Below are 12,431 nucleotides of genomic sequence, written 5' to 3' on the forward strand. Positions count from 1 at the left end.
GAATAACACACACGGTGCATCTACCATTTTTGAAGCTTACATCTATGAAGCTGTTGAACTAAAATCAGGTAAATCCATGCTACCCACCCCTGTGGTTATGTACACTTTGCCCATCCTGACTGTTAACTTGTTTTTCCTCCTTTACGCAAATAAGTAATTACCCATTTTTTCCAAATACTAAGGTGATTTTTTTCATTTATCCTGTCATGACAATTACTAGAAAAGCTGCTGGAGGTAACGTTTTCGTAACAGGCGGTTAGCATGGGTTTCCATGAGTTAAGTCCTATCTCAGCATCTACCATGGAGACTGGAAATTTGCAGTCGTGGGAGAATTTGGCTTGCTGTCGTATTTAGTTTGGTTAGCAGAGTGTTTCGAAACATTTTTGAACTTCAGTTCAGTTTACCATAGCTTTCGCTAGGTTTTATCCTCACACACCAGGACTGGACAATGCATACATTGAGTTTCTGTCCACACTTTGAGAACTCCGAGTTTTCCACCCCTGAGTACCATAGTGCTAGACATACCATAGATGTTCTATGTATTTGCTAAACAAAAACATTTGTCAAAGGTGGCCCAGATGGTCCTACGTTTCAAAAAAAATATATGTACTTAGGTCAGTTTAACTGAAAAGAAAAATTAGTGTATTGGTTTTAACCAAATTATAAGGGTAATATGGCATCAACCACTTCCCCTCTACCTTTCTCTGCCCTGTAAGCTAGTCTTTAGCTTTTATATTTTTGTCATTCACTTTTAGAAATTTAAAAATGCAGAGTACACAGGATAAAATAAACCTAATATATTCCCCTCCTGGAATGAAATGTTAATAAATTACCTATTTCCTTTAAGTCTTTTACATTAAAAAAATAAAGCTGGAGTCCCCAGTTGTCATCCATCCTGGTCCCATTTTCCCTCACCTTCCCCCCTCAACTTTTAGTCTGCTTTTATACTTTAGTATTGTTTTATGTGTGTTTTTAAAAATATACACACACAAAAGGTGTCAGATACACATACTTGACTTTTTTTCTCCTTATAACTGTTTTAAATACCATCTAGTTTGTATAATCTATTCATTCCTTCTAACTGCTATGTAAGAAGTTTTTTTATTATGCATGTACTGTCTTCCATTTACCTACCCATTCCAGTTTCAAGGGGCCCTGGTCATCTCATGGAGTCAGTCTCAGTTGTTTTCCTAATGAGGTGTCTGCCAAGCAAGCTCCTGGGAGCACTCTGTAAGGCCACCTAGGGTTTGCTGAGGCTGCTTGGCAAGGGTTCTGACAGTATTATCATTGCCACGTTGCCTGACAATATCACACTGTGTGTAATGTGTTAAATAAATTTATCCTTACTATTTCTTTTGTATGAACATAAGTTTGATGTATTAACATAAGTTTTAAAAGACATTTATTTATCATAAATTTTGATTAGAATATCTTAGGAGTTTAAAATTGACTATATAAAGTTCTAAATATTTAAAATGAAGTTACAATGTTTTAACGAAAAACCTCCAGAGATCCTTGGTTCTCTCACCTTTAATCTTAGTAAAAGAAATACCTGTTATTTATTTTAAAATGTCTTTGTGCCAAGTATTGTATTAAAACTCTATATACATTATCTCATTTAATCCTTACAACAATTTGATGGAATAGGTATTATGACAACTGTTTGTATGTGATACTTCATGACTTTTTAAGAATTGGTGAAATCAATTCTAATTTTGTAATGAAGAACATGGATATTTGACTATAGTTTTCAAAAGTAATAGTCATAGGTAAAAATCTTTTACCTAACCATGAAAAATTGCAATAACAATTACCATTCAAGCACAAAAACGATTCAACATTACTTGTTGAAAAAAAGTTTCATGAGTTTTGTCATCTCATTCTTCAAGATATTTAAAATATTTGTAAACACTTTGCATTAATTCAAGCTAAACTAGTATAATGTTTCAACTTTAACACAACATAGTTGTTAATAGAGGGAGAAATGACTACTTTTGGAAGAGAAAATAAATACATAGATGTGGGGCATGAAATTATTTGTATACATCATGAGATTTGAGAGATAAAGAGAGACTTTCTAGATGTCAAATCTGCAGACCAGCTACTAGTCAGGTCAGGGAAGTATGAACTTAAAGGAGGAAGAAAAAGCTCTATGAATTCAAGAAATGAACAATTAGTCAAAATTCAGTCTTTCAGTCCAGAGGGCCTCCCTGTGGAGTTTCTTCTACTATTTTCTATTCCCCGCTGATATTTAATAATAAACATTTTTACTAATGGACACTCTAAAACCTACTTGATTAAGTAATAGATGTTCATATAATCACATTTCTAATTATTAATGGAGATAATTGCCACTTGTCAACTTCATTGGCTATACTGTCATATATTATCTTTAAATTCACTAATTTTTTAAAAAAGCGAGGTACACATCTATGAATAGTACAAGAAATAGAAGGGAAATGAGAAATTACAAGTTGTTCTTCACTGTCAGTTTAGAGTTTAAGTGACTCACTTCATCCAGTATGTAACAAATATGGGTGAGACATAAAAGTCAAGAACCCTGCACTCTGAAACCGAATGCCCGGGGAATGTATGAAGATCTAAGAAAATTTAACATGGTAAGTATCATTCCTTGGTTTTAAAGTGAAAGTATGATTTATTTAATCACTTTATTGTTTTCCAGATTCACAAAAAATCAGGTTTCCCAAGAAATGTATACACACCTATAGACAGAAGATTTGCTCCTCGCTTAAATGAAAACCATAACATATGTAAAAGCCATGGAATTTTTCTTTAATAAAGCTATTTCTGCTTTTAAGTACAAAATTGTCCTAAGTAGTATGTTAAATAAATATGTTGCTATTAGGATAGAATTAGAACATACATTTAAAGATATTTATTTGTTGTGTAGTTTGTTGTATAGTTTGAGGACACTGAGGATTAAAACGACTACATAAAATTCTAAACATCTAATATCATGGTAGAATGTTTCAACTGGCAAAAATAACAGATAATTTTCTTTCTTTCACCTGTATCTTTATAAGAAAAATAGCCATTTACTAAATGACATGTGCCAAGTAGTGTGCTGAGGCTCTCTCTATATTATCTATGTTACAACGATTCTAAAATAGGATTATGCCCATTTTAGAAATGAAAAATTTAGGCTCAGGGAGATTACGAACATACGGCTATGAAGTGGTAGAAACAGGACTTGAGTCCAAGTAAAAAACCAACCTCTTAATTATCTTGTTCCAAATGACACCTTCCTTTTTCAGCCTTTTCCTCTTTTCTTCTTCCCCTCAGTCTACAAAAGCAGTCAAATCTTTGTCATTTAAAAAATTCTTTCTTTGTTATTTTTCAGAAAATTTTCACATTATGGGTAGAAAGAAGAGTAAATAATCTACATCTCCTCTCCCTATTTCCTTATTCTTATTTAATCTTCAACCCATAGCCACTTTGTGTGTATACGCATCACTCTACTGGAAACTGTTCTCATTTAAGTTTAGCAATGACCTTCAAACTGTCTAATCGGATGGAGATTTTTCAGTGTTTGTCTTACTGGACCTCTGTTGATCACTTTATCAGTCTTTGACTTCTGAGACTCTATCTACTTTCCCTGATTCTCCTCCTCCTCACTGACCATTCTTCCCATCTTCTTCATTCTAATGCACGTTCAATCCTTAGCCTACTATTCTTCAAATTTGTCAAAGTATCTTTGTGTGACTTCAGTCATTTGTACACTGTCAAATACCATTTCTCCCCAGTTTCAGGCATGTATGTCCAGCCTATCCTACAGGCACCCCAAACTGTACTCAACAGCTTCCCCCTGTAACCTCCACTTCAGTCAGTGTTTCTACAACCTACCAAGTCACCCAAGCTGAAAACCTGAGAGCTGTCCTTGATTTTGTTCCCTTTCCTTTACAATCTGATCAATCACCCCATGTTCTTTCTATTTTACCTCCTAAGTATTTCTTGACCACATTCCTTCTCTTCCATCCTCATCCCCAACTCCACCAGCTCCTGGTTTGGGTCCTCGTTCTCCCCTGTATTCTGCCACGGCTCCTGAATAATCTCTTCATCTTCAATATTGTTGCCTTAAAATTTGTCCTCCTACATCGCCATACCTAAGGTGAAAAATGCAACCACCTGCCTCCTTTAGGCACTTCCAAAACAGTAAAACATCCTATTTGCCCTTACTAGGCCCTTTTTGATCTGGTTCCTGCTTATACCTCTTGTAACTTCCCATCCGATACTTTATAGTCCTCAAAATCCAACTGCTGCTCTCATCTACACACTATCCCACCCATCTTGGTCTTTGTTTCCTTTGTGTGGCTGATGCCTATGTAGTGTTTAAGGCTTGGCCCACATATCATCCCCTCTAGGAACGCTTCCTTTACCTGCCCTTTCCCTATGACCCCAAAATATAGTATATATATTGCTGTTGTTGCAATTTTGACATTTGAATTATTTGTTTCTGCATCTGTCTCTTTCACTAAACGGTGAACTTCAGGGACTGTAGCACTGTTCCTGGCACAGATTTTTTGCTAAATTTGTCTCCTTAAATTGGGAATACATGCATGAATTAAAAAATGATTTGTTTCAACATATAATTTATCAGTTGTGGGACTTTCAACTAATTATTTAAACTATTTCAGTCTGAGTGTCCGCATCTGCAAATGGATTCAGTAATTTTGGCCCATCTTGTGACTGGGAGAATAAAAGGATGAATTTACAATTACATGTGCAAAATGTAAAGCATTCTACTAGGCATCAAAAACGAAAGTCTGTCTGCTTAGACAATAGTATGGTAAATAAAGTTCTTTTTATAAGTGTTAGTTTTGTATTTTCTACTTTTACTTCTCCAATCTGTACTTTAAGTTTATGGTTATCATGAGGAGAATTCCTTTAGATAGATCTCACATTAATTTGCTACAAATAGGAAATTGGCTTTGAAGAAAAATTTTTAAAATTGTAGTTTGTTACTCGTTACCTTTCAGAAATTGCTTAATAGCAAATACTTGGGGAAAATTCAGCTCATTTCAAGGCAGTGTATTTGAATATTTGGAGGAGTTATTTTATTTCTGTTATTAACTTTATTTTGTACATAATCCAAGTAACTGGCATGTTTCACTGTAGGAAACATTGTTAGGGCTCTTTTATACCAAAGAAATGGGTACTGTTGAATAGTTTACAGCAACTGGCCCACTGCAAATTTGTGATGCAGATAATTTGCAATTTTCCTCCTTTCATCCAGACCTTGTATTAATTTTAGTGGCCTTATCTTGTTGCTAAGCTCTGCATAGCAAGTGTGCTTCAGTAAGAGTAGAAGGGACCCTGATCCCTGTTTTCCTTACCAGGTCTAGAGGGATGTTATCTGGCAATTAACTTGGCCTTTCACAAAACCAATACCAATTTGCTACCTTTTAAAGGAGTCCAGGACATAGAGACATAGGAATTTGCCCCTTGCAGCTGTCATCTTTTCAGATACCTTTTATTGAGGTGAAGAGTCTTCCTAAGATTTGTTGACTTCTAAAATTATGCCTCTGGCCAGAATTATGGGAAACACCATAAAGTGAAAGAGAATGCTTTCTAATAGATATTACTGATATCATTAGATAAGCCTTCTATGCAAGATACACTATGAATCATTCTGATCTCCACTTTGTAAGTCTTGATGTACAAACAGAAGTTAAAATGGTATTTTTAGGAAGATGATAATACATAAACACATTAAGCCTATGTGTCAATATTTGGGGGAAATGTGAGGATCATTTTGCAAATGGATAAAAGTTAATTAATATGTAATTCTTGGTTGCTTGATAATGTGGAAATTAGTATAGCAACGGAACAGGTATATCAATTACACATTTTTAAATAGCTTTCTATGTACATATAGAGAAGCACATTTGTAGTTCTCTACCTTAATATGAAATAATAGTTATGATACATAAACATACATTGTATCCCAGTAAAAACTGTGCTTCGAATATTATCTGCTTGTCTGTACTACATTTATTCAGAAAATAAATATTTAGAAAAACTTGAATAACACTGGCCTGAAATTCAACTTCTTGTTGTAATTCCAAAGAAAACTTACTTTCAAGTCCACACCCCTGATGCAACAACGAAAAAATCTTTATTTTGCATCACTTTGACTAGTAGTTAATCTGCCAAAATTATTTACGTGTACAACGAGGGGTATTTACTCCCCAAATTATTTGAAGTGCAAATGGAATGATTCACTACACTTCCAGAGCCTATTTAATTCCTATATGTTGACAATATGAATTATATTTTATTTTCCACTAAATGAGAGGAATGAAGATGCAGGGAATGAAGAAAGAACTGATGAAGAGGCAAATATTACACAGAGTGTAAACATAAATTGTTAAGAGGATATTTTCTGTAATCACTAATTTGGCTTGTCTATAACGGTCCTCTTTGGTGGTAACAAACTTTACTTAGGCAGGTCACAACATGGACAGAATCAGTGAGATTTCATTGTCCCTTTGATGAAAAAACAGTAAATTATATCCTTGAAAAACAAAGTAAAATCTTTAAACAGTGCTTACTTTCTGTTCCTTTTCCGGACACGGCTGTAGGCTTCCAAACCTTCCGTTAGTGTCTTCAACTTCTCGGGCTCCACCTGAGTGAAGGTATGAAGACCAAACCACATTACCCAGACCTGTAATTGTTAAACATGGTGTTTACTTTCCTGCCGTTCGAGCAGGTGCTGCACTGGCGGGGAGGGGAGCCTTAACCTTCACTGCCTTGTCAAATCTTCTGTTCTCACTCAATCATTAGAGGTTGATTCTGTGGCTCCAGGCTGCAACATCAGTGGAACTGAAAAGCTGTTTGGCTTTAAAATTGTCAACATTTTGAAAATAATATTTTGGGAATAAGATCTGGAATTTAAACAACCTTCAACTCACAAAATCATAAAAATCAGAGATCCTGGTTCACTTTCTTAGCAACTGCAAATCTGCAGTATCAGACTACTGTGATCAGGGGAAGACAAGAGTGGTAGTTAGTGTGAAGTGAGTGGGCTTTGGAGCCAAGAGATCAAAGTTTGAATCCTACTTTTCACTTCCTAGTAGGAGTAAAACACATTTTCTGAGCCTCAGTCTCCTCCTTTGTAAAATGAGGACAATAATACCTACCTTCCTGCTAGAACTGCTGTGAAAATTAAAATGTGACAAGTCTTGTTGAACATTTATCTTAGCATTCAGCAATGATCATGACCTAGTGCACATTTGGCAGTGTACAGAGGCCATCAAACATGAGAAAAGGGTGTTGCTACGCCTTGTGGGTGTGTCCTTTGTCCTATCTTGCTTTCTGACTGCCAGTCTGTGTGTAGTCAGTTATGTCAACAGAGGTCAGCCACCAAGGGTGGTGGGGGGATATGTATGTGTGTGGAGCGTGCAACCTTTGCTACACACCCCTGAGAATCTCTATCGTGGTTCTTGAAGCCACCTCCCCACAATAAAAACAATTAATAATTAGGAAAACTTGTATGTGACTTGGGAATAAAAACACTTTTAAAAAACATGGCTATTTTTATTCTGTAACACACACACACACACACACAATCTAAGTAAAAATAGTGTTGCTTGCTGTGTAAGCATAGTTTCAAGGCAAGTAACTCAGCTATTCAGCTGGGGTGAAAGCCAGCCACTTTACCCCCATTTCTCCTCCAACCCCCAATCCACTGTTATATAAAGATACAGAGTTGAACAAAATGCCTCATGGGTAAGAAAATAAACACTAATAAGCAATGAAATGATTATTAACTTTTGCCTTTGTATCCTCAAGATTGACTCATGAATGTCCTTTAGAAATAACTTCTCTATGACCCCTTCAAATCTAGAACACAGTTATGATTAACGAGAGGTTTTCATCATTAAGTCTGAAAACAAGCATTTCTAATATTCAATGAGAAAAACCGTCAAATAACGGAAATGTTTTCCTTTTCATGTTTTTGTTTTTTGCCCGCACAAATGTCTTATACACAAGTTCATACATACCCAACTCACTGTGTGGCAGCACAAGAGACAACTTTGTTCCAATAACACTTCACATAAAGAAAAGTGCCCTAATGGGTTACTGGGACCATTGGAAAAGCTAAAGTAAGCTAAATGTATCCATGTGTTGTTTAAAAAAAAAAAGGTGCCTGCGTGCACTTTCACATTTCATGTTAGAAATGAGCCTCCATCCTGTATTCACTCACATGAAGGGGATATGAAAAATGCTTTGCATATTTCAGTTTTGTAATCAATAAATGATTCCACTTATATTTAAATAAGCTTCTTGGCAGCAGGAAAGGAGTTGTGCTATATAACATAAACTTCTATTAGAGTTAAACTGGTGTAGCGAGGGATCTCAGAAGGGGTTAATCTGGTCACAGAATCAGATTCACAATGAAACAAAGCAAGACACAGCAATTAAAACTTACCCCATCGGTCTTAATTTAAAAAACAAAGTTAGGTCAGAGTACTTTTTTAAGTCTTCAATTTTTATTTTTAATTAATTATGGAATAAGGGACAGTAAAAACATTTCTTGTGCATTTATTATGTAAAAGGCACTGTTTTATCATTTAATATGATACTACTGCAAACTAGTATTACTTTTATAGTATTACAGATGGGACTTGGTGCATTTAAATAACATGGCCAGAACTGAAACTCAGGTCTGACTCCAACGTGCTCAACTTCTCTCCACCATACCAACTCCAACGTACATTGAGATATAGTCATTTTATATATATATATATATAGCATTTATATATATAAAATTACACACACATATATAAAATACACACACACAGGCACACTAAAAAATTTAGGTCAAACTATTTAAAATTATATTTCTACAAAATTTAGATGACAACTTGCTCAAATTTATACTCAATTTTTTTATGCTTGAATAATTTTCCAGGGATATTTTTTCTGAACTAATACTCTACCACGGTTTCTTCATTTAAATCTGCCTCTAAGCCTCTAACATACTCTTATAATGAACTATATTATTTATAAAGGATTAAATGACCTTGAAAAAGAAAGCAAAGATAGTCTTTCTGAAACTAAATATAAGTAAGATATATACCTCTGTGCATTTCTGCTATAACAAGATCATACATATTCAGAAGAAAGTTTAGTTTGTTTCAGGATTTCAGCACTTTACTGTGTTGTGAAATATATATGAAGAGTGCATGTTTTTTCTGGGGAAATATTTATACATTTGAAAAATATTCAAGAAACTTTAAAGATACCCTCCCAAAATGGTATCAGAGAACAACAAAATAAATTCAGCTTCTAGTTAAATAGAAATCATATTTAATGAACACTCCCTTGTAAATTACTTAGCTAACTTGTAAATTTAAAAAAGTACGAGGAAATCATATACATAAATGTAACATTAAAAAGGTTAAACACACAAATATTTTTATAAAACTTACACTAAAGGAACAAGTAATTTAAGATAATACTTTTATCTATAATTAAAATCTTGTATTCTTGTACAATCACAAGCCAGGAGTTTCACAAATTATTTAACTCTATCTTAGTGAGAATTTAGGAGAGGGCTTTATCTTTTATCTTTGCTCATCATCTACTCACAGTTTCGTGCTGATAGCAATGATGCTAACAGTACTGGCCATCATGGTGTAACTCCTTACTCATGCCATTTAAGAATCATAAAGTTACCTGGAATTTATATGTATTCATAGTTCACTTATTAATGTATAAATATACACATACGTTAAATGTTAAATTTTTTTTTTTTTTTTTGAACATGGTCCCGCTCTGTTGGCCAGGCTGGAATGCAGTGGTGTGATCTTGGCTCATGGCAGCCTCGACTTCCTGGGCTTCAAGTAATCTTCCCACTTCACTCTCCTGAGTAGCTGGGACCACAGGTGTGTGCCACAATGCCCAGCTAATTTTTAAAAATTTTTTTGTAGAAACAGGGGTCTCATTATGTTGCCTAAGCTGATCTCAAACTCCTGGGCTCAAGTGATCTGCTTGCCTTGGCCTCCAAAAGTGCTAGGATTAAAGGCATGAGCCATCGTGCCCTACCAATACTTTTTGACTATTAAAAACTCTTCTTTCATTCAAATTGTTTAGATACAATAATTCTTCAAAATAAATAGTTTTACAGTTTGTTCAGTGTGGACAGAAACATATTCATGAAGCCAGACATTACTATGTGGTGGATGATTAAGAGTTTTTCTGAACAAGGCTAAACCTCTGGTTGCTTATTTGCTTATTTGTTCAGAAGGCCCATATTACACATTTGGTAATTTAATTAAGTTTTTGATTTGGTGTCAGCACAGTGGGACCTCATGTATCTCAGGAGAAACTTAAAGTCTGACAAAAGAAGACATAAACCCTTCAGAGAGGTACACCAACCCTCGAAAGAGAGGTATAGTACATATTTGAAGAACCTGGATCTGGCTGGGCAAGGAGGCTCACGCCTGTAATCCCAGCACTTTGGGAGGCCGAGGTGGGCAGATCATGAGGTCAGGAGTTCAAGACCAGCCTGGCCAACATGGTGAAACCCCATCTCTACTAAAAATACAAAAAATAGCTGGGCGTGGTCGCAGGCATCTGTAATCGCAGCTACTCAGGAGGCTGAGGCAGAATTGTTTGAACCCGGAAGGCGGAGGTTGCAGTGAGCCAAGATCACACCATTGCACTTCAGCCTGGGCGACAGGGCAAGACTCCATCTCAGAAACAAAACAAAAAGCAAACAAAAATGAAGAACCTGGATCAATGATCCTAGATCACTTTTAAATACAGCTGGTTAACTGGAGATTACATTAAATTTTTCTGCAGGCTTTAATCTTGATAACACCTCTCTTTGTGAATTCTTTGGTGCTCCTTATTGCTGAAGCAGAGCTGTTGTGCAAATATCAAAGAATAATGGAGCACTAGCCACATCATTGATCTCATAACAGAGTTGACCTCAAGCTCTCCTTTTCATTCTTTACTTCCCCATTCCATTTCTTTAAAGTCCTGTTGCTGGGGAATGGCATAATGTAAGGAGTGCTAAATTTAGAGTAGAATACCAAGGTTGGGACCTGGCTTAACTACCCGTGATTTGTATTCTTTGGGATGCCACTTTTCTGAGCTTCAGTTCTCCCATCTGTAAAATGGGGATAATTCTGCACATCTTTACGGGTTATTGAAAGGATCTAAAATGACCACAAACATGAAGGTGCTTTTTGAACACCAAAGCAGTCCAAAGTGCCACTGGTGGTATGTAAACTTATTTTAGGTAAAACATGGACAAACCTTTAAATATTCTTTTTGTTTGTTTTTTTTTTTTTTAGAGACAAGGTCTCCACTCTGTCACCCAGACTGGAGTGCAGTGGTGTGATCATAGCTCATTGTGACCTTGAATTCCAGAACTCAAGTGATCCTCCCACCTCAGTCTTCCAAGTAGCTAAAATTTTAGGGGTGCACCACCATGCCTGGCATGCTTATTGCAGCCTTGACCTCATGGGCTCAAGTGACCACCTTACCTTAGCCTCCCATGTAGCTGGGACCACAGGTGTACAGCACCATGCCTGCTAATTTTTAACAATTTTTTGTAGAGATGGGGTTTCATTATGTTGCCCAGGCTAGTCTTGAACTCCTGGCCTCAAGTGATCCTCTGATCCCGGACTCCCAAAGCACTAGGATTATAGGTGTGAGCCACTGTGCCCAGCCTCCTTTGCAAATTTTTAATAGTCATATTATTCATATAAGTTTACATTAGAAAAATACAAGTAACATTACGATTTTACACATACAATATCCTAGGATAAAACTAAAGTTGTTTAAATTTAAAAAGTGACTTGAATAGTGCCTAGTACATATGTGCCTAATAAATATTTATTGAATGAATCAATTAAGTGATAAATTTAAAGAAAAAATTTAAGTAAATAATAATATATGTAATTGCAACTTTAGCTGGAGTCTGGGAAATACAGCTCTGAAGTAGAAAGCAAATATGAGGCATTTATTAAGTTCATTATCAAACATTTATTAAACAGTAAATATTAAAAATAATATATATTTTTAAAAATAACATCTTCAAACTGAAAAAATTCCTGCTAACTTAAGTGCAATATTTTTAAAAGACTGGGAATTAATATTATATGATAAATAATTTAGGGTAAAAAGTTGATTCACCTGTGACAGACAAGATGAACCTAATTGTTTTCCAACAATAGTACAAAGTTCTCATGGCAGAGTACTAATCATTCCTTTAAATGAATCCCAACTTTTTCCAATGAACTAACCAAATTCTCTTTATCACAATTTAGTCCATGGCATTATCTGAGGCCTTTTTCGGTGCTTCCTTGCTTCTTCACTTTGCATAGCAGTGTTTTTAAGCACTGGGGAACTACATTACAGGATGGGGGTAAAGCCATTCTAAATGTGACAATAAT

At 35.4% G+C, this 12,431-nt stretch overlaps 1 protein-coding gene across 1 annotated transcript in view; it reads right to left on the reverse strand.

The window, feature by feature from the left end:
* The window catches only part of MBD5 (methyl-CpG binding domain protein 5), a 520,295-nt gene that overhangs the window by 4,092 nt on the left and 503,772 nt on the right, over positions 1–12,431 (reverse strand). The window contains exon 13 of the mRNA XM_011943076.1: positions 6,573–6,646. Coding sequence (XP_011798466.1) covers positions 6,573–6,646 — 74 coding nt within the window. The remainder of the gene's footprint in view (positions 1–6,572; positions 6,647–12,431) is intronic.

Source organism: Colobus angolensis, unplaced genomic scaffold, assembly GCF_000951035.1.
Source record: "Colobus angolensis palliatus isolate OR3802 unplaced genomic scaffold, Cang.pa_1.0 Scaffold215, whole genome shotgun sequence".
Lineage (NCBI taxonomy): Eukaryota > Metazoa > Chordata > Mammalia > Primates > Cercopithecidae > Colobus > Colobus angolensis.